General features: G+C 42.6%; 1 protein-coding gene across 1 annotated transcript in view; it reads right to left on the bottom strand.

The window, feature by feature from the left end:
- The window catches only part of LOC126871481 (MOXD1 homolog 2), a 172,002-nt gene that overhangs the window by 38,510 nt on the left and 109,585 nt on the right, over positions 1-23,907 (bottom strand). Inside the window, exon 3 of the mRNA XM_050630362.1 lies at positions 9,430-9,579. Within this exon, the coding sequence (XP_050486319.1) occupies positions 9,430-9,579 (150 nt within the window). The remainder of the gene's footprint in view (positions 1-9,429; positions 9,580-23,907) is intronic.

Genomic DNA, 23,907 nt, shown 5'->3' with positions numbered 1-23,907 from the left:
ATGAACTATAAACTTCCGCGCGTGGCTTTTGATGTAACGCCGCGATGTGTACACGTCAGTATGGCTACAAGTGAAATCATTCGCTGGATCAGTTTTATTAATGGAGGGCCGCGATCGCGATCGGCAAGGCTATGACAACCCCGTCAACTTCCGAAAGATTAATGTCGTCTGTGTATTGCGTGAGACATGTTCTCTCTTCTTCCTCCTCCTCTCTTTCACTCACTCTCTCTCTCTCTCTCTCTCTCTCTCTCTCTCTGTACTCATCCTTTTACCATTTCGTCTTTTACCACTTTTTATGCTTGGAACGAGAAACCAGGTCGGTGCCGCCACATTTTTGCATATAAAACCGCAATTAATGATAATGGAAATTGTTTCCTCGGCAAAGCCATAACGCATAATCGTTATAAGCCTGGCTTAATCTCGCCGTTCGGTGTTTCAATAAAGAACATGCAGAACCAGGGTGTAAGGGATTGTACGCTTGCGTTCCGCTGCATATTCGTATATTCGACTCGATCGCACGAGCGTAACAGAGACAGTTCAACAAGGGATTAAACGATTATTAAAAGATACTTACGGAACTCGGATTTCACTCGTGTTTCCTAATCGGTCCTCGGAATAACAATGGTTAAGCTCTTACTGATAGGGAACTAGAGAACTAGACTGCAGTGTTGTTAATGTTAACACTTTCATCCTTCAGATTTTCCATCTCATTGATTTCAAAGTTACCACCGAGTAAAATATTCCATTTGACGAGATTTAATCACGATTTACCGTGAGTGATAAGAGGATTAATAAAAAAAATGCGCGTAAGCGCAGGTTTCGTAAGAACGCAGCTTAAAATCGCATGACTGGCTCTTTCTCTGTGGGACGTCCCTTTTCCGTTGCACAGCCACCTCCTTTAAATACGATCGCTTCCGTTTTGCATTAGCTTATTTTGTATGCAGCTAATTTACATGTCTAACGGCCACGATAAAATTGGTTAACGCTGTTCCGAGCTTGTGAGCGAACGCCACCTAATTTAAGCTACGGTGTAAGCAGTTAAGCTCCGTGGCCGATTTCGTAATATATATGTTGCTACGATTTAATAGCATCGAGCTCGGCAAGCTCGCACGCGTATAAACTAGTTCGTGTCCGCGGACCGAGCTAGAAAAGCTTTGACGACGCGCTTTTAATCTAATTTTACGACTGTACTCTGTGATCGTTATCGCGCATCTTTTCGGACGAATTGATTTTGTCTTCGTCGAATTCCGCACGGAACGTCTATGAAAACGGATTCATAAAAGAAAGAAACACTACGGTGTAAAATACATAGCAAAAATGATACACAGTAGAAGTAATATTCCCGTTGTATTCTGTACGTGGAATGATTTCGGCTATTTTTATAAATTTGGTGCTATTTAATATTTGATGTCGCATGTCGACGAAAAAATAGAGAGCGGTGATCAGCCAGCTGGAAAAAAGAAAGAAAAAAGGATGATGAAAGAGACATATTTTGGAAAATTCTACGCTGAGTATCCAGACCTAGAGTAGCTATGATTTTTCATTTCCACAAATTACGAATAATCCACTGACGCGCTATATTCGCGTATATTTGTTTAGAAATAATCTCGTGGATTTACATGCATTCTTTTTCCAGGTCGTACATCGCATCCTACATTTGGGACGCAATTCTTATAATATGTCCGTCGAATATTGATCTACTGCAGTGCAGCTATATAAAGCTTTTCTCTCGATTCGTTCTTTCCAAGGTAACGAGGTTTTCGCATCGATCCGCACTTTCTTTTGTAAAACGAAATTAGTGTGGTACAGCGAAAAGTACTTTTCCCCTGGATTCTTCTCTTTTTTCCTTGTCATTTCAGCTTCGACATGTCATCGTTTTCAAATCATAAGTGTCACTCGTCTATCTGTCAAATGTTCTCGAAACAAACCCATCGTACGCTGAAATTTAAAATGGATATGGCTGAATCATACGACGACAATGTCCTTGATAAAAAAAACTCAGACAACTTCCGAGATTGAATGCAATTGCCTGGTTAAGCTATGTACAAAAAATTGCATTGTAATTTTGAAGGAAGAAATGTTTCGAAATACATCCGCTGCTTCGAGGTTCTTCCGCGCCATTTTCCTTTCATCATTTCGCCAAGACGAAGCTATGGGCCAGCAATGCTTATCCAATTTAGCCTCAAGCGTAGCGTCGATAACTTTTAGCTCGCGAAGGAAAGAAGAGCTTCTAAGGAAACCCTAGAGAAGTTTCGCCTGGTTGCAGCCATGGCCAGTAACGTGTCCAACAGCTTAATCTTCAACTAATCCCCCCTCCCTCTACCCGACGCCTGCGAGGAATTAGAGGTAATCCGAAACACGAGTTTAATGGCCAACTCCTCATACAATCACAAACTGAATGTTTACGCCCCCCCCCCTCCCGAATCTGCTACATAAACAAATTTACAGCTTTCGTCGATCAATAATTTGCTAATACCAGTTCCTTATACGTTTTAACAAATACAGGAAGAAATATTCATTGCAACAAGATATTGAAATATTTAGAAAACATGTTCGCTGTTATGTTTTTACTTAATTTCGTTCGATCAACCAATGAAACCTCGACGTCCAAGTGACACATTGGAATTACGGTTTTCCTCCCATGTAGCAGAGGGCCAATAGCAAATTATCAAAATTCCGTCCGATTGTCACACAATTTCATTTAGAGGATGAAATAGTTTGATGATTTAACTTTGATCCTAATTACTTGGGTCTCGTTCAGCCAGTTGATGTACCCACGTTAGTCGCCTTCGTCTCCTCTCTATTTGCTGCATGCGATTTTAATGCACCGACGATCGGATGGAACATGATCGGCAGATTGGAAACGTTCGAAGAGAAACAAGAGATAGAACAATTCAAACGTTTTCTTTCTCCGTAATCGCGTCACATTCGAAACTTCCACCCTTCTCTCGGTTGGAACTTTATCGCGTCGTTTCGAGTACGAATCGTGGTCGAGGGTGAACGCAACGCTGATTGGAACGGGATCCAAAAGACTGGGATTGATCGCGGCCATCTCGTGGAAAATCGCGTCTACTTGCCGTGTCGATAACAAAACGAATCTCTGGTCCGTCTGCCGGACTGGATTCTTCTAGGTAAATGTCAGTTCACAAGTTTTTGGTCGATTGGAAAACTTAGAGAACAGGGGAACTTCTTCGAACTGTCATTAGTTACCGAAGTGTGTTTGTGTGTGTGTGCGCGCGTGTTCATAGTAGGCAGTCGGTTTCACTCAATCTCGTCTGGCTCCCTTTAACAAACATGTTGACAACCAGCCGGATTGCCAGTTACGAAAAATGGGGGAGAACAAGCATCGATGTAATTGGAATTCGCTTCCCCTGTACGATTACTTAAAAATTTCGACTATTTTGCAGGAAACTTCGAAAACGATCACTTTCGTTTTACGCTCGATTAAATCGATGGCTTTTGAATGTTCGTTCAAGAAGATCTTCGATTGGTTAGGAAAGTAAGTCGTAAAGGAAGCGGTTCTGCATAGTGGAAAGCTTGGCTAAGAGGATTACCCTCCGATAAAATTATCCGGTTAATTTATTGGGATCGATAAAAAGTCAAGTCGATTCATTTACCGAAGATATTGCACGATACGAGGCGAAACATAGACTTCTCGATCGATTGAAATTAAAGGACAATCCATTCTACGCGTAATAGCATCGAAATGACCGATTAACGCAACAATTCAGTCTCGGCTGCGTGACGGAGGAATCGAATTTCTGCCAATAATTGTCTCCAAACGTATGTAATCTGGCGCCGGAGGGCCCGCGGAATCTCCTTCCACGTTGATTCGATTTCCCGTCGTACCGGATAGTAGCTTCCGGCAAATCCCCCTGGCGCCCTCTGCTACGACGCTACGGATCCACCCAATAAGATCGTCAGCCCACCTGGCGACTCTCCCGTTACTCCACCCCCTTAGTCCAAACCCCTCTTCCCTGTCGATCCCAAAGGCATCGGTCAAATTCGATTTTCCTTTTACATCGAACCGAACCATTCGGAATAGCGATCAGTTCTAGTGTCGAGGGAGGACCTTATTCAGGAAGTTCGCGTTGGCTACTATAGAGCCGGCCAGTCAACCAGCCAGCCAGAGGGAGTGAAGTGGTAAACTAGATACGGCTACAGATAGGAAGCGAATAGAAGCAGAACGAGGTCAGCTAGCCAATCCCCTCTGCAAGGCACACCAATCTCCCCACCGCACCAGTAACGTTCACGTGCATATCCTCCAGCTAGCGTGAACTCTCTTCATTTCCATCCTCTCTGTTTTTCCGCGGTTTTCCTCCTCGACCTCTTCGTTTTCCATGCGCTTTTCCGAATATGTACGTACGAATCGGCCGATCTCTCCCTCTCTCTCTCTCTCTCTCTGCTTCTCTTCCTTCCTGCATTTCTCTCTTTTCTGGTTCACCGCAATCCTTCTGTATCCATTCCTTTCTCTCTCTCTTCCTCTTTACAATTCGTGCCGATTTTCCGTCACCACACTAGAGAGGATATCACGTGAAAAAGAGAGTGAAACAGGAACATGGAAAAACCGGACTACGAATCTTGCAAAGTGGAAACTGCCAGTGACGTCGGTTCCATTGCCAGTCAGGTCTGGGTTGCATAATACTACCCGACCGCAAAATCCTTGCCCGACTGCTGCTCCTTCTCAAAGGGGAACCCAGTTGCTACGTGCCGTAGAACTTTTGCGGTTTCTATCGTCGACATCCGACGCAGGAGTTCGCCGCTCGTTGACTCCAGCACGTCCCGCTGCGCCGTGTCGCGCTTGCCGCTCATCGGGAAATTTATCGCATGCAAAGGACCAAGACAGCATTCACTTTGACCGCGCGACCCGCGAGCATACATAAAACTGGGTCGTAGATCCAATTGTTGGATATTTATTTGTCTCGACTGAAAAGTCAACACAGGCTACCGTTTACACAACTTCTATCGTTTCTGTTCGATTTCTGTTCCGTTTTCTTCCACGACACTTCACGACGCTACATAAGTAAATATACGTCTTACGCGAAACGTCTTCCAGGAATATTTACATTTCTGCGTGAGTCGGAGAATCTCCGCACGCCAGAGAGAACTCTGTATTCTCGCGTTAGAAACTCTGCCTCGGTCGTCAGGGTTCGTTTGCGACAGCACACCATGGCTAACGAAATAATTACTGGTTTGCATAACTCCGCTTCGTGCAACTCGCGCTCGTCCAGGTAAACAAGCTTAATTATGAAAAATACATATTTCAATGCACGCCGAAACGTCACTCGTTTCTCCTTGTCATGACCGTACGACCCACGTACACATTCGTTAATGAACTAATTACAAGCACACACAAGAGTGATGCGCTAAAATTACCGCCCCGTAAGTAAGAGAGACCACGTAAGAACCTCTGCTCCCTTGGCTACATCTGTGTCGTCTACGACGTAGTCAAGTTTAATTTCACGTACCGCTGATGAGACCGTCTGCATACTAAAGCAAAGGCGAGGCCAGCCGCGCAATATTAATATGCAATCGAAGCCCTCTTCCATGTAAGCCTGTTACAACGGAACATCGCTTAATTTGATGCTCATTCGATTAATCCGCCATGGCTGTCGGTAGAAATAACAATGGTTCGAAGCCTCGTACCGGCGACAACCCGTCTCGTATGTACCTATTGCCAATTTGCAGCAGCACACGGATACATGAGAAACGCCGCTAGGTAGTTGTGCAGAGTATCGATAATTTGACGCGAAATCGACGCGTACCACGACACAAATTCTTTTCTGTCTTACGTTCGTATAAACTAAGCTCGTATTTTGTCTCGACTACTATGTCAACTACGTCGATCGATTGTCAGATTGCCGTGTAAATACGTCTTCGCGTTAAGAATTTTACGTGTACGTATATTCGTTCGATGCATATAATTAAAATTTGTTTATCTTATAGTTTCCCATTCAGCAAATAGTAACTATATGATTCTGTAATAGAAGTCATTGAGAAAGTCATTGTCAAGAAGAAACTAAATTTCTTTTCCTTCTCGTTCTTCGTCTATTTTGAAATACTATAATTTAATTTTATGGAATTGAAATTAATACGATGAGAGCATATGAGTTTTTCGCGACGATGTCTCATAGGAAAGTACATTGTATTACAGTTCGACCTATTTACTCACAGGTAACCCCGTGGCCGATCGTACCACAATCTCTTCAACCGTAACTTTTGTTCCGAGACAAAGAAGCCTGGTACGTTTCGCTTGGTGATTCAGCGATCACCGATAACCCTGTATAAACGTAAGCTGTAACAAACCTCGCTGGTCCGTTTAAAGTATCTCGATCCACCTACGGATTCAGCGGTGCCTTCCGCGAGAGCCACCACGCTACCGGTTAGGGTCGTCCTACGAGGCGAACGTGACACGTAAAAATATCATGTAAGGTACCGATACGTCACGCGATCAGATAAAAGAAAAGGGGAGCTGACTTAGTCGTTTGTCGTCCCGATACAATCTCGACCCGCGGTGGCTCGTTTTATTTTTGCACCCAAGTATTTTGATGACTCAACTGTTAGATGGATATTCCTGCGGTCGCTGCATTCGCCACGTTCAGTTTCCTCGCAACGGATTCTCGAGATCGAGATCGCGAAGTAGCCACTGCCTGTTTCTTCTAAATTCTGTTTAGCGACTACGTGGAAAAGATCGGACTGAGCGACAACGAGATTCTGAAATCTTCATCTACATAACGTAGACTTCCTCGAGTTCTCAGGATCGACAAACCGATTTACTTTGTTCGTGTGCAGTTATTCAGTAGAATTTTGAACAGTTGTTCCGACTAATTAATTTGTACACTCGAGTCCTTAGAATCGGTAACCAGCTTGGTTGGTTCGTCTTTTCAATTTTTCTTATCCAAAGTAGAATAAACAGATGTTAAAGTAATTTTCTTCTCTACGAAAACGATGTGTAATTACTCTATTGACAAAGCAATCCTATTTCGCGAGTCTTGAGACGTGCACCGTCCAATCCAGAGGAATTCCTTCGTGTAAACGTGACAGCGTTTCCCACTGACTTCACTTCGTTCCTTGCTAATATTTGCGTTCCACGCGTCAATTATTTACACGAACACAGAAAGCGAATATTCATCGTCCGTCGAGTCGTTGCCAGACTTGGTACATGCATGTTCCCGGTGACATTCGTCGACTACCACGGCTGTCGACGGCTTATAAACGCTATTACCACGTAAAACATAAACTGTGCAATTATTTCCAAAGTTCGTGATCGGTTTATAGTCGCCTCGGGTTTCACGAGTCTACGTATAGGTACTAGAGTTAACGCGAAACAACCTTGAATGAAGATGTGGACAAAGGAAACGTTCAATTACCGTTTTCATGTTACTGGCCCTTAAACGACAATTAGTAATATGTAATTATACGCGTTCATCGACTAATTCGTTCGACAAACTTGTAACTTCTCTAAGCCTAATTAAGTCCATCTCGTCCTATGTCTTTGCTAATTAGCTTGTCTTTATCCATTAATAGTATTTTCCCTAAGATGCGTCCCTCGTTGAAGCAATAACGAGGAACTTTTCGGCCGTTGTTGCCGCATGTTTCAAACAATTTTGTCCGCGGTTCCAAAGCGACATTTGTTCCTAGCAACGAGTTGTGCTATGAAACAATCAACAAATATACTTGGAAGGAACATTTGTTTCTGTCGCGACGTGCTTCATGTGTTTCTTATTTGTCCTTAATCTCTAGCGCTTTGAGTGGAAACAGGCAACAAGTAGCAACTTTCTCAAGAAGCATGGAAAATCGACAAAATATTCGTCATCGTTGCTTCGGCAAAGACATAGCTTTAGGTTTATGTTTGAAAATAGACTGAAGACAGCGGAAGACATAACTGCATATCAATAGCGATATTAGCTATGCGACCAGTCCCTCGAAAGCATATCGTGGTTCAACGCAAAACGTCCGCTGTCCTGCTACACTGCCATAAATTTCTAGGCTGTATGTACAAAGTTCGAGCGATTCGCAACACGCGTATAATCTCTTCTATTGAAGTTGAAGCCGCGGTACCAACCGATTAAACGGCTCTATCATGGCTCGATCTATTTCTGAGTTAATTACTGGCGAAATAAAGAACTAGGTCGGCTTGGTCGTCCTATTCCGCCGCGTGGAATTCAGGGAACGAAGGCTGCCTGATGATAACGAGTCTTTGAATTTTCACCGGCCTATGTTAATATCTCCTCCTTCTCTACTCCCCTCTTTGGCTCGCTAATGATTCTGCATACCGCCCACGACTTTCCGTAACGCCGACGCACTACTTCGTTCTCGTTAGCCGACCGTGAACCGTCGTGAAATTCCTGACACTTTTGCTGCCGCTACGCCGCGTATTTGCTACCCGTAATGTCGGTTAATTAACGTTAATTGCGACGTGTAATGAATCGCGCTCGTATTTCCACGATTTCCCATTGTCGGACGCTACTGTGGCGATCCTATGTCGCGCCATCGCCTCGCGTTAATTTCTACTTTGCTATAATTCTAATCACTCGTATTGAGATAAATATTTTTGAATATCGCGTTTAGATCATGTCCGATTCAATCACATCTTTCTATCATTAAGCACTTTCATTTTGCACAGTGAGAAAAACAAGTGTGAAACAATCACTATTGATACGTGTGATTTCTCGTTTCAATTTTATGTTGAAGAATAAAAATGGTTTCTAATATGTAACTAAGTTTCGTTATTCATAAAAAGGACGTACTACCAACCTGTAATTATATCTGGCATATATTAATTACCATATTAAAAGTAATATTATAAAAGCAGATAGATACATGAAATTACGTTTCTGGCTTAATAAAAACCTCAGTAAATATAGCTAAATGCATAAACTTTGAGTAACTGGAAAAACAACAAATCTGAATCTTACGTAAGATCATATTAGAAATGCTTTAACGATAGCAAGGCAGTTCTAGATTAGTAGTTCTTTGAAAAATGTAATTTATATCATCAAGCAATATATGTATTTGAACGTTGTAAAATACCAGGTTTTCACGATAAATTTACGGCGAAATGACACGGATGGTTAATATCGATTCGTGGTTCTGTTTTTGTACAGTCCGGTGACGGTATGTAAACGCGAGACAGTTACGAAATTGACGGCAATTTTGCAGGATCGCGAAATTAAGTACTTCGATCGTGATGTATACCCATACGCTTGCCATTCCAACAGAAGGGATTAATTATTTAGCGCGCTGTATATAGCTGCGGTGCACAATTTCCTAAAGAACCGCGATAAATAATTCCTCCTCGACCGGCTGGCATCATGCTCGACTGTTCAATTTTTCTCGTAAATCTGTCAAATGATCCTCAGGCGAGCACTTGGCGCGCTACGCGAAATTATCTTTCACGCCGGAAGCCATATAAATCAAACCACCTACCGTGATCTTAAGGTCCCGCGGGTCGCACGTATCGTATCGTCTGCTGAAACGAAGAACTGTGTGCGTCTTGTTCTCGTAACCTAGTAGCAGAGAATAGTCTTGGCTGGAGTCCATCTGCGGATCCTTGCTAGAATTCTTCACGTGTCGATCCTGAAAAGAGTAACAATTTTGAGTTAAACTCCTTATCCATCCAATAGTAAAAACGTTAGAATAATTTATAAAGAAGATTGAAATCATTTCCGAGAAGAACTTCTACAGGAGAACAAATTCTATCGAACAAGCTTTTCCAAGCTCTCAAGTAATACTAACTAACTAACTTCATTTAAGGTTCAGTAGTTTAAAATCCCATTTTGAACTTTGCACAAAATAATCAAGCTTGACGTATGTTACAAGAAACCATTAGCTTTTAACGTAATAACGAAAGAATGAGGAAATATTGTGTAGCCATATTAACTGCAATCAGAGAAAATGTTAGAAACGAGAAAATGATTCGAACAAATCAACCATGAGATTGTTTGTATCACTTACTCATTTTTAATAATAATCTATTTTCAAACGTAGATTACAAAGCAAATTGCGCAGCTTGACTCAAATAACTCTACCTTATCCTATACATTCTTGTAAACTTTTCGCACGTTCCATACATCAGACATTAACCGAATCTCTCATTAATAACGTTGAATCACTCCTGTTTCTTGCGTGGTTTCTTGTCCCCGTTCTATTCACCAACGCAGAAAGATATCAAAGCTTCCGAACGAGACAAGAGACAACCGTGCTACCAGGCAAAGTCCGCAGGGAACAGGAGGAATGAAACTATTCGCCGCGCCGTCTTTTTCACCGATCACCTTTTTTACACGGGGCCGACGCGTTTCGAAAGCGACACACCTACCACCTGAGCGACGTAGCCGGCGAGTTAGTTAACCGTCCCATGGCGGCACTGCGAGCACCGTAGGGACCGAAGACAAGTTTTTCTGCGAGAATTCCTGGTCACCGTCTCGATATAATTATCCGCGGTTCGTGTCGGCCGAAGACGCGCTGCCTGCGACGCCTTCCAACGCCATTGTTCGCTGGTGGACCACTACTCGACTACTTTTTTCTTTCCCGTTTCGGCGAGCTTTATTAGAATTTAATTTACCAGCCACGTGAACCGGCCGGTACCTGCGTAACCGTGCGCCGTGATCTCGAACGAGTCACGCGTGTTATGCTTCTGGCCTCCTTTTGTCCCGACATTCTTCGACTCGCCATTCGTCTCACCTGCAAGTTTCAGATGGAAGCGTACACGGGAACGAAAATACAGTGTACAAAGAGGTAGAAAGAAAAGGAAAGTAAAACGGAGAGGGGAAAAAAGAAGGGAAGAACTCGAGAATATCCATTTATGTTATCCTCGACGCGTGAAAGATTCGAACTAACGTGGCAACTGTAGCCTGTTCTGATTGGATATAGAATATAAAACGTTTGCAATAAAAAATTTAGCGGGCGGACACATGCGTGAGGGAGCCGGATGGCAAAAACAAGAAATTGTTTTAGCGATAAAAAAAACCGGGCGCAGGTGTAGGAACTCAGGAAAAGAACGATATTGTCAAAGTTACTTAGCGTAGCAGACGGTGCTCGTTTCGACTCTTATAGATTTCTAGCACGCCCAGATTTTTATTAACGATCTGGTCAACCTTCCGGCTTTTCCTCTTCTTTCGTTCTTTACTTTTCTCCTTCGTTGCTCTTTTTCGATCTTCTTACACCTTTCTTTTCTTTCTTGTCTTTCCGCTATCAGCATTTGCAATGGACATGGAACTGCTTTAAAATGTAATGCAGTGAATCTAGGAGAAAATTCGAATTCCTGGAAGAAACAAGAACCATTCTTTCGCTTTGAGAACGCGACGATCGTGCTTTGAAAAGCTCAGTCCGATATTGCCTTCGCGCTTAGCGTGAAGGCTTCCAAGCGAAACAGAGAGAAGAGGAGGACAGGAAGGGTCTTGCTTGTGCACGCTGATAGCTAACAACTACCCTCTTTTGTCTCAGCACGCGGGGAATCCGCGTCGTTCGGAATAAGACACTATGGAATTTAAACTGGCTCGGCTATAACGTTACTCTTTATTGCCAGCTTAGCGTCGTTTTAATCTTCCATTGCAACACCACACCAAAAGAGAACACAATCTGTTATACATATACTGTCAGAAACTTTACCTCTTCGTATATATTGTATGTTATTTAATTTTCAAGAATAATCACGAGACTCGACGCGTATTTTATCTCTTAAAACGCCATGATGTGGTACCACAAACCTGAGTCGAGAAAGACCTGAAAAACCGCAACAGTTCGTAAGTCAAGAAAAGTATCTGCGGCCGAGTAATAAATATTTTCCACTGTCGTCCCGCGCAACTTCTTCAATTTCCGCCGCCACATCGGAAATGGGAAGCATATCTTTTCCTCTCCTCGGTAACCCTTACTGGCAGTCTACGCACGACCGATTGGAAAATCGGACTTTCCTCCTTCATATTACTCTTAGACTCTCTCTTTGTTGCATCGTGTGTAGCTTATACTTGCACAATACCTCTTCTCACAGTTCTCGATTCGAAGACTCACAGAGGTTACTGTTGCGTTCGAAGTACGTGCTGAACGACAGAAGCAAATCAGATCGAACCAACCACGATTGTAAACCTGTCAATGTGTACTAGCTTTCCTCTTGCGATGCACACGAAGAACAGAAAGGAAGAGTGAAAAGGGGAACACGGAGAGTATGCAGAAAACATGGTTCTCACTGGTGAAAATAGTTCGCTAGCGAAACGAGTGTTCCGTTTCCGTGAGTGTCCCTATGCATCGCAATTGTCTTCTTGTCCCACCAGCCATTGTACCGACTGTTTATTGCCATTCACGTATGAGCGCGGTTGATACCGCGGAACGTTGCATATTATCGCGAAAGAATGGCGAACGATGAGTGGCAAGTGTTCCGCAATTATACGAATTATGTCTGCGCCATTCAGAAGTCCGACAATGCCTCCTCCATAGATTTAACTGCACCGATTTAAATGAAAATTTCAACTTCTGTTTCGATTAGTCAGTTTTTCAAACGAACCACCGCTCTTATGGATATGTATCAATGTATTTGATGGTGATTTTTATTATATATATCCAATATGTATCAAGAACAGTATTTTACCTACAGTATTTTTTATTTACACTATTTATTATTTACAGCATTTCAGAACATGATTTTTTAAATCAATATTTCTTTTTATTACTGATTTTACTCTCATTTTATTCTCTTCAAGAGCTCGCGAAAGTTTCTAAGAAACGTTTTATATATCCTTTTGCATGCAACGTTCAACTCTGCTCATGCGTTTACATTTTACACACACTGCCCCATGGAAGTATTGAAAAAATCAGGAAGTGTACGCTGTTATAATACGTTATCGCGATACGAGTGTCGTTTCCACGCTGCACGCGTCCCACGGTGCTATGGCCTTTTCTTCCCATCGACTGTCATTCTCGTGTTTATTGTCACGTGGGTGTCATGCTATAGCAAAAACACGCGGTACTACATAAGTTGTTCGATTCCATACAGCTACTTCATTATGCAACGCGCGTTGCAATTATTTACGCAATGTCCGTTCCGGGTAAATGTCGTGGAGAATAGAGACGAAGTTTAAATGGGCGGAAGGAGGTCGGCTAAGCCCACACGAGCGAAAGAATGTTTTCGAGAAAGACGTACGTAAGCGTGCAATTATACGATATACGAAGCTACGCCGCGCCGCTGCCCTTGTATTGGAACGTTTTAAAGTCACGGTAAAAAACGGACCTTGCATCGAGTAAATTAAAGTCGTTTCCAGCGATATCGTACAAGGCGTATCGCGATCTATGGTCGCAGCCTGGTGAATGGGCTTGGAACACGGAATGAATCAGAAAATTTCCTGTAAGCAACAATGTTCTGTTCAATCATGTTTTCCACTTAGGTGATCGTTTGGCGCGGTTCTCCTGTGAAACTTGGACGTGCAGCTTATGCAGCATTGAAATGGCTGCGTCTGAGGAACAACGCCAAATAGGACGTGTGTTTTATCGCTCTTCTGGCCCTGTTTCATTCTTAAAATAAGATTCAATTGCTACCGGGAAACAGAATTATGTTAAAATATTGTCGTGTGGAATTACTTATCGTTAGGGCAGAAACGCGACTTTCAATATATTCGACGAGTCGGAAAACTCGAAAGAACGAGCTCGATCGAGTTATCAACGGCAGTCAATGAATTAAAGCCTCTCCCCCTACCACTTTCACCAACCACGCTCGTTATCGCGATATCGTTTCACCGATCAAGCAATAAATTGCTTTCGTCGCGACCGTACTTGTTAGTACAATTTCCGATATACCCGGTAATCAAATAGCCCGGCAGTATCGCTTAATCCGCAATCAGATCCGTAATCTGCGATTGAAAATTACGATCACCGCTGAATCTTCGGTAAATTCAATCGTTTCGTCGATTTCGATCGCCACAGTCGAGACACACGCGTGCCATATATTTTACCGATGCCTCGTGTGCACGCATACGTGCACGCGCGTTGCCCGTGGTCCACGACATAATTGTCTTGCTAGTTCTATCGGGGCAGGTATCTCGAGGTTTGGTGGACAGTGTGCTCACGTTGCAACAACAGATTCCACGCGTTGGGAAATTATAGCAATTACGTTGGGCCAATTCACTCTTGTCGCGTCCCAACGTGGCGCGTCATCGGTGACGCTGAGAGGACAACGCGACTATATACCGCGTTAATGATCTAACGCTCATGTAAATACTCTACGCTCAACCGGCGACAAATCTCCCGATTCCAAACGGAGAAAATCTCTCGCGACATTGCTATGAACGCGTTCGGTTACGTGCGCTTGTATCCGGACCATGTTCACGACGGAAATAATTATCGGACGCCATGATCGTTAATAAATTGTCGTTGCGTTCTCGTTTGCGCGTTTTCCTCACGAACTTCCTTTCTGAAGAGAGTAACGCACGAGCGAACCAACGAACAAACGTGGTCTAGGAAAACGTTTCCGGAAATACCATGTCGCGACTCGTGGCCAGAAAGTTTCTTTATAATATCGAGTGACACGAAACCAACGAGGTCGGTTGTCTGTTCATGTAATCAAGCCCAGTTGTATGTGTGTGACCGCTGTTTCTCACAGTTACCATCATCGTGCCGTGAATCTGCGTTGCGGTTCTACGTAGAGAGAAATTATGCCAATTAGGTAGAATACGCTGCTTCGACGGCAGCTATTGTCTCCTATCGTTTCGAGTGTAATAAGAATTATTCGGTGGACAGCGCGAGCTCTATGGCGGAATAGAAATGACAGTGACAGAGAATGGAAGGTACATATCTAGATAATTGGCAGCAAATCCGTGATGCGGTACGAACAGCTTCGTGCCGAGCATATTACCGTCCCCATTATTTTCACAAAGAAAATGAAATATAACTCGATATAATATATAATTTCATATAACATAATTCGACTTTTTGTTCGGAATAACTACGTGTTTTCATATTTGATTAATAGTTGGTCGCCTTCTGAGTTACGTATTCGTACGCATATCCTTATATGCCAGATTGAACAAATATTATACGCAGTAAATATATGGACAACAGAAGTTATTTAAATTGTCGAAGAGGGAGCGATTTTTACAAAATTAATGATGTAATTTTATATGAAAGATGTAGAAGGTGGATTTCTTTGAGTATTACAGGTCGTCCGATAAATTCGAACAATCTGATGGTAAGTGCAGACCCTTCTTGGCATTGACGCCTTCTCATCGGCATGCCCGATCGATTTCACGTGCCGGACAATTATGTCAATTACTCTGTCCCGATTCGCCGGTCTCGATAATGCGACGCGACGTCACCAACGCTGACAGCGGCATCCTACCGGAGCTAATGATCGCGCTTAATGGGCTCGCATGGCGACAAGAACGAGATCGATGGCCGAAATTCCCGGAAGAACCGCGACAAATCAGGAATCAAACGTAGTCGCAGATGTTCTTCTATTGCGATTGATCATACATGGTATGTGTATAGGTGTTGCTACATATATATTATATAGGTATTCTGTGGATTTTCACATCGATTTATAGTTTAACTTTACCTTATCCGAAGTTTACTTTATCATTCACAAATCTCTGACATTTATTCCTTAGAACGTTATGACTAGTAATTTTATTTTTTAAACATCTTTCCTTGTATTCTGGATCGATTTATTTACTTATTTTTTATAATAATACTGCTTGTTATTTTTATTTAATATTCTTTCCCAGATATGCTTGAAATTTTGTTGTTAGGATTTCTTTTTTGATGTGTTTCTACTACGTTTGTATCGTTGAAATTTTTTTATGATAGCCTTGCAATATTTTTTCTTATTGTCGAAATTCTTTCCGTACCCGAATCAAATCTCCTTTAATACAGAACTATAAATATATCTCAATTGACTTTTGAGACTGAATATGACTCTAGATGTCACTGTCTTTTTTAGATGCGCCAATGCAAATTATTTGAAAGGTAGAAACTTAGGAGATTAAATTAGAATGTAGTTGAATAAATTAAACCACAATATCTCTAAGGCATTTACAGTACTTCGACCAAAATAACTAACTAAATTTGGAGCATTTAAAAGTCACGGGTAAAACAAATACGTTTTATAGGAGAACAATTTTACGATTTAATGCAGATTTATTAATATTAATTAATGCAGAATATTAGTTAAGATAAATTAAAGTAACAACTAACAACCTATGCTTCACATACGAATCTCATAAAGGTCTGACGTGTCGAAATGAGAAAAAGGCTCAGCACACAGGAGAACCGTCATAAAGTGATTATCGTCGCGCGACGATCTACGCCACGGTGGCAACCTCCGACCTCCGGTTTGTCGCAATGCGTACAGCGAGGCCGACGGATTTTATTCGCCACGCTCGCTTCCACCGGCCGTAGCACGTAATCATTAACACGACGTCCGTGGGACATTCCTCTATCGTGGACGTTGTCGTTATCAGTTGCCGATAAATAAACACGATGCTCGGCCACAGCGTTTCTCAGGCGTGAAACGATTCGAGCGTCCGTGTTCTCTCGAAATCATAAAATTGATAACGACAACTGCACGCACCCATGGGTTCGTGTTTATCCGCTGCCGCGAGAAACGCCGCACCGGCCCTCCAAAATGGCTACAAGGGTTAATGACAAGTGCTCGTGCGATAACAAAACTAAGCACGAGCAATTGCGTGCGCGAAAGTAGCCATCCGTTGCTTCGAAACATGCGATAGGAATTCGCCAGTCGAGAACCGTTTCCTTGCTTGTGTTGTCACGAGCAATTGGTCATGTTGTTACGAGGAAAAATAGCGAGGCTGACGATGTACATAGGTGGTTTACGATTGATTTGAATCACTTCTGCAACGTATCTATAAAGGTATTTCTACGATGCTACCGTGAATGGTAAGGGATTTAGAAATTTATTATAAACTCCTTAATAGGCAGAATGGATAGACCTACCTGGTTCAGATAGGTCTGCTCCTAACAGCTCGTGCAAATCTATCACCTGACCTAATGTATCACCAAATGTACTAAGTTTAGGGATTCACTTCGAGTTCTCATCTATGTACATTTAATTATTTATATCGCTAACTGATAAAATACTTTAAAATAAAACTTTAAAATATCAATAGTTGCGACAACTGCTTTATCAAACATAATAAAAAATATATTTATAATTTAATTTTATTAAGTATATATGTAATGCGTAACAAACTCTATGGAACATAAAAAGTTTCGTAAAGTATCACTTCTAACCTGGCGAATCCTATATAAGGAATTAAGAATGCAAGTATTAAAGTGAATTTTCGAAGAAAGGCGAATAAGAGACCCACGACAAATGTACATCTATTTGCAATCGCACTACGTCGGAGAGAAATTTGAAATCGGTGCAAGTACGCATACAGTGATTTAACGCAACTATGGGGGATTTATAGCGAATGGATTTTGCTCGAAGAGTAGAGTTATTTTTCTCGAACACGTATGTTTACAATTGACACGATTACTTTGAAAGTAGTGGGCGGGGAACGAGAGCCGCAAGATCGGTCGATACAAGCATTGAAAGTAGGATGAGAAGTCGTATGCACGATCCGCTAATTGGAACGAAAGGCAGGAAAAGCTTTTAAGTTATCGAGTTGATCTGTGAAACGGAAACGCGAGAGCAAATCATACCACGGATCAATGGTAAGAACGCAACAAAATCGATGTTATCCAGCCGATAGCCAAGCGTTCAGCCAACGTGTTCTCGTTCATTCTCCCCGTCCTTCTGCCTTTTCGTCTCTTCCTATCTTTGTCTCTTTCCGTCGCTCGAAAAATCATACATTTGATAAAGTTAGCGGAAAATAAAACCGGATAAGCACGCATCCTCGACGAAACACGCGAGAACGAAAGAATGTAGCGGCGGAAGTTGCCAGCTCCAAGTCATCAACGGGAAGATAACAGTTGCAGATGCATTTAATCCGATAGCGCCGTGTTTTTCACGGTGCTTCAATCTGTATGAGCGTCCGCCGCAAAATCTCCTAGCGCGACGATATTGCACGCTTTCAACGTGTTTGCTTGATACTTACGACTCTATTGTCCAAAATTAGAGAACGTGCTGGTAATACAACTGGAAAAGGAACGAAATAATTTTTTGATGCGAATTAAACGATAAAATAGAATGAAATTAATTCAACGAATTTCCCAAAGCGCACACATGGGACATTTCGTATACGTATTACAGTAAAATAAACAACAGGTTCCATTTCATCGAAATATTATTCACCATTTGTTAGACTCCACTGTAACTCCTTTCTTCTTTAGCGAGTCTGTTCTTGACCAGGTTACGCTATTTCCTCTCGATACGTAACACGCTTCCAAAGCTTGAATCAGGCGTAAACGGCCGATGTCGTGTCAAAGAATGTCCGCTGTGCGGCTTTTCACCTTAACAGCGCGATTACACGAAGCCGGATTAATAATTTAGCAGACTTGCGTCGAGCGAAACATTGTTCCGTGCAACACGATTCCGCGAGCACGCGGCCAGCCTGCACGACATAATCGATATTTCAGCCAGAACAACGACCTTCGATTCCTCGTATTCCATTTGCCCCCGCGAGGATTACAATCCCGACAAATTCGTGCGTCTCGCCGATCGAAAGTAAAGCTGTGTACGCCGGCTGAATTACAATTACCAGCCCAAGAATCGTACTGAAGTACGATGCCCCTCTTTCGTGTTACCGTTCGTTCCATGAATGACTTTCGACTGTGTCTGCTGTGAAATTTGTTTCCCTATCGGAGGTTGGAAGTTTTGATCGATCAACGACTCGAAAAGAAAGTAAGGCGTGCGAAGGCAGGCGTGAAAATCGTTTCGTTACGAACCATCCTTAGAGGATCGACGGTAGTGCACGTTTTACGGTGATGGGTCTGCATAAATTGGTGTTGGAAGTCAAAGGTCTTGGGCGTCGATGAAAAGCAGCGAGAAGGAACTCGACGCGCAACTCCCGTCGATTTCTTCCATTTGCAAATCAATTCGTTCCTCGACTACCACTTTAAGGTTTCGTCTATGAGCGATTTCCGAGAGGATTACTCCGGCTGCGAAGAAAGCCTCGCCGATGGAGTAGAAGATAGAAGCAGGTGTCGAGTGGCGCATTATCGAGAGCGGTGCCTCGAATCCCGAGAATTTACTGGAAATTATCGAACGGCAGGAAAATGAATGTTGGATGTACCGTGCGGATGTATCGCCTTTGCAGAGATTGAGCGCGACTGACGTCTCAGATAGCGGAAATATTTTATTCAAGACATTACCCCGTATTGCCTTGGAATCGTAAGCGGTAGCTCTGGACTTGTTACAGATGAAGACAATTACGGGTCGGCGAGTTGCAAAAGATTGCACGGGATGACAAAGAAAAACAAAACAGGGATACGGGTAAAAAGTTTCATGAATATCAAAAAGCTGGTAACTACAAATTTCACGCTAACCTAGATTTCCTGGCTATACTACCTATCCTTCCGTGTGAGTAATATGTCGATATCGGTGCGTGCTACCGTCAATGTGAACAATAAATAGCTCTTACTGTTAGAATCGTTTGTATGGCGTACATTATACACTTATACCATAATATATCTCAGTTACTTATATAATAGATGTTCTCCGACTTAGCTAATTTAGTACAACATAAATTTTCATTGATTAGCACGTATAGTATGGGTCATGATATAACGAGACTATAATTTAAATCATCTGTCATAGCGTTATAAGTGGAAATAAAACCGATTTAGGACAAATTGTTTTAGACTTCCATACAATGAAAAGGATATACTTGAAGCAAAAGTACTACAAATGTTAGTCGCGATTACATTTCAACAGATTAAGGACGAGAAAGCAGAAGTTGTAACTTCAATATAAATTTTAATTATGTACTGAAAGTTTCTTCGTACAACATTAATCATAATTCTAGGAAATTTCTATCAATCCCTTAGTCACAACTCCGGAAACATAATTACTTTGACCGATTTTACAATCTCGCAATATCGTGTCTCAAAATTAGCGTATTCTATCGCCCACAATACTAGTCTCTCTGTAACATAGCGAACCGAATTCATTTAACGTGCTCTCTGTCTGAACACCTTCACTGCTTCTAAGACGAAATCAAATCTAGACCAGACCTAGTTTGACGAAATTTCAGACTCAAAGTGCCTCGGATTTCGTGGTAATTGTTCAACCAGCATCCACTTATACCACTTGCCGTGCACGGTAAATTTCCTGTCGCCGACGAACTGATACGCGCGGCACCGGTGTTCCGCTCGAAGGAACCAAACTCTGCAGCGAATGCACGCAGATCGTTGTCGCGCGCGGAACGAAGGATCCCGGTATTACACGCTCATGTCTGCCGGCAGTTTAAAGCTTCCCACGAAGGGGGCCACGCGAACAGTCGCCGTTGTCGTCGCGACGCTGAGGTTTGCTTCGAAAGGAGTCATCAGTGCGCGACGCCATTATTCTTTCCGTCCCGTGCAGCTAGTTTTTCTGGATCACGAGTCGATCCTGCTGTAAGACCGCCGTCTTTTCACCGACTGAGCGGCTGCATTAATCACGAGACACCCGAGGATATTATCGTGGAAACGCGAAACGTCCGTTCCTCGTAAATTTTCTTTTTCCACCCCGCGCCATCGTTGTCATCGTTTCTTCTATTTTTTCTCCCCCGCTGCATTTCGCCACTGTCCTGATTAAGTATTAATTTATTCGATTCTTTCTCGGCTCCGTTGCTTGTTTTCCAGAGATATTGCGCGTTACGACGTCGTCGCCTTCGCGGGGGGAATCCATTTCCCTTCGTGTCTCAGTCTACAATCGTATCGTCGACCGTTATCGTTCCTCGTGGACTTGATCGTTCGATTCTATTGACAATTGTTGCCGCATTATTCCGCACGATAATGCGTTTCGATGGTATTATAATCCGACAATGGCAGCACAAAGAAAGATGTCTTTATGTCGCGAAACTTTTTCTTGAAAATAAGCTATTGTTACTTTTATGTTCGTATCGCTGCTATGCTAATAGCTTCTCTCTGTAGATAAGATATTTCGTGATTCAGAAAGGCGACGTTATTTCTTTAAAAAATAAGTTTCTCTGTGTAACGCCTATTTTTCATATTTTAATTGTTCTCTAGTGGATAAAGATTCATGTAAATAACAGAACGTATATATGAAACTTTCACATTCGTCGTATCGTACGAACGACGTTTCAATTTTAAATTCACCGTTCCATATCGGAAATATGTACTCATTGGTAAATTTTGTAGGATTATCGTTACGCGCAACACAGAGGTCCCTCCTGTTGATCATTTTGACATAATTACGAGTGTTCGTAAATTATCTGCTCGAGTATCGTTGGCGACCGCGCGCCTGTGACAATAGAAAATCCCAGAAAGCGTTTCACGCTCATAAATCATTTTCATCGTATTTAATATCTCGCTACTCCGCCTGACTCGCGATACAAGTACACCGTGAAAGAAAAATGGTCGGCCTGTGACATCACCTCGAGGTAGAATAATAATCATCGTCGCTCCATCACCCTGCGAAGCATTTTCGATACATGAAGTTGGCTGCCATTGAACAATCGTTGCGAAACAAATTTTCATCGAAGAAATATCCAATTCGTCCAAACAACCACATTCATAAAAGATTAGAATAATAAAAATTTTGCTGCTAATTTTAGACAAATAATTTTCGAATCGACAGTGACTATCACAAGTATTTACACATACCCTTATTTTCAATGAAGTATCTTTTCCCAGGTTTTAAATTTTACTTTTGAAGTATTAATTTTTTGTCGTCATATGAAACTACTACTAAATAATACAAGATTTACACCTAATTAATTACTAAATACTGTTGTGCAAATACTTTTTGGAACTATAGTATAAAAATTTAATGTACAGAAATCTAATATACAGATCTTGCGCACGAAATTGGTTTGAAATTCTAATTTCTATGAATGTTGAATCGATAGTCATTGCCATTCCCTAGAAAGTTGGCGAAACGGCAGTAGTGTCACGATATCGATAGCTAGGAAGATTGATATGGAATAGTTCACATAAAGAACACCGTCCGCGAAGCGAGTTGGGTTTAAAAAGTCACCGTTCATCGGCCGAGCGGAGGATCGAACACGAGCCATGAGAGAGTTTGCTCTTTCTCGATCTAATTCATTCGTAACTTCTACCAGTCCGACGAAGTGAAGAAGAGTAGGGGGAGGGAGCAGGGAGGGGGCAGGTAGAAAGAAGAAGTCGTCGTCGAGACGGTGGGATGAGGCGAAAGCTAAAAGACGTAAAAGCAGTCTGCGGTAGGCAGTGAAAAATCTCAAAGCCATTCTTCATCTGCCCTTGGTGGAGGGACAGAGATACGAAAAGAGTAGTTGACGTCGATCCAACGGTAGTAACCGAGCTACTCTGGGCGAATGCCACCCGCATCAGATAATATTTAAATTGATGATAAACATTTATGAAAGCGTTTTGTTATACAGAAAACATATTTGGATCATTGTGCGCCGTAGGAATGAGGATTATGAATTCAGGGGGCCCGGCCCAAAACCCATTGTCCATCGCCCCTCTCATCTCCATAACGGGTCCCATCTTCGTCCACGTACCGTCCCCGTTGTTCGATTCGTGCACGTTCTTTGCTGCGTTGCTTTTCTTTCCACTCTTCTTTCTTTTTCTCTTTCTCGCTACACTACAGTTTGCCCAATGCATTCATCTCGCTTTAACATTAGTCGTCGACCACGAGCGCGGAGGAGTTCCACCTTCTCTCGCCCAGAGGTGGGCCTCCTCGTTCGACATCTCTCGCTACCGCTTCTCCTGTGCGACCGCGTCGTGCCTTTGTGAGCCCAAACTCGACTCGATCCCGAACCCTGATTGTTTTCTCCTTACCCGCCTAAATTGTCCAAATGAATGCAACCGACTGTGCCGCTGCTTTATGTATATACTCAACCCCCGATCGGTACCTACGTACGTTAAACAGCGCCGACATTAATCGTACCGACTGGAATAACGCGATCGTATCCTAACGAGAATCCTTCTTCGAACTCGTATTGTAGAATTGCTGGTCGAGGAATCATTTTGTAACACCGTGAACATCGTACACCAACTTTGAATCGAATTCTTCATGGTCGATGAGATGGCTACGGTTTTAGGAGAACTCGCTTTAACAAATGTTTTTAATTTGAACGCGCAAATTTTTCATAGAGATATAAGCGATATAAACTTAGAATATTATAATATAAAATTTTTAAACAGCGTACCGATGTTCAAGCGATGCGAAGCTTTGTTCATCTTGTGCCTATCTTATTTTACTTCAGAGACATAAAAATATCCAAGTCGAATACCTGCCCCCATTATACACCAGCTCGAAGAGTCAATAACAATAATTAACTCTGACACAAAACACGCAAAAACGAAGGGCCGAAGAAAATCGTATCACCGAAAATTTAGAATACGGTTGCAGGCTATATAGACAGGCTCGTATTCCATAGCCGTGCCACCCCCTGCGTTTACCTTGTGGTTTCGAGGACGATCAAGACAAGGGATCTTCGAAGGCAGCATCCCGCTTAATTCGAGCGTGCGTCACACCTTCTCAACCACGACGAGTTCCATGAAAGAGAGCTCGGTATCTTTTTCTTCGCTTTATGTCCGCGATAGATCAACGGTTTTCCGAGCGTCAACGCGCATCAACTACATAGGTAACGACGACAGGCAAACAGAGTCAAAAGAGCGCGCGTCACCAAACGAGATAAAAGAGGTCCAAAGAAGGTGAAAAAAGAAGACGAGGAAGGAGAGGAAATTCGAGAGACCGAAAGGATTACGAGCGTCGAAGAGATCGAGCGAAGGTGATAGTGCGTGGAACGTTCTTGACGCTTGACTGCCGGGACCGACGAATAAAATTAAAACATTTTCGCCGGCCCGTCACTG

This window comes from Bombus huntii, chromosome 11 (assembly GCF_024542735.1).
Source record: "Bombus huntii isolate Logan2020A chromosome 11, iyBomHunt1.1, whole genome shotgun sequence".
NCBI lineage: Eukaryota > Metazoa > Arthropoda > Insecta > Hymenoptera > Apidae > Bombus > Bombus huntii.
This window is presented reverse-complemented; position numbering and strand designations above follow the sequence as displayed.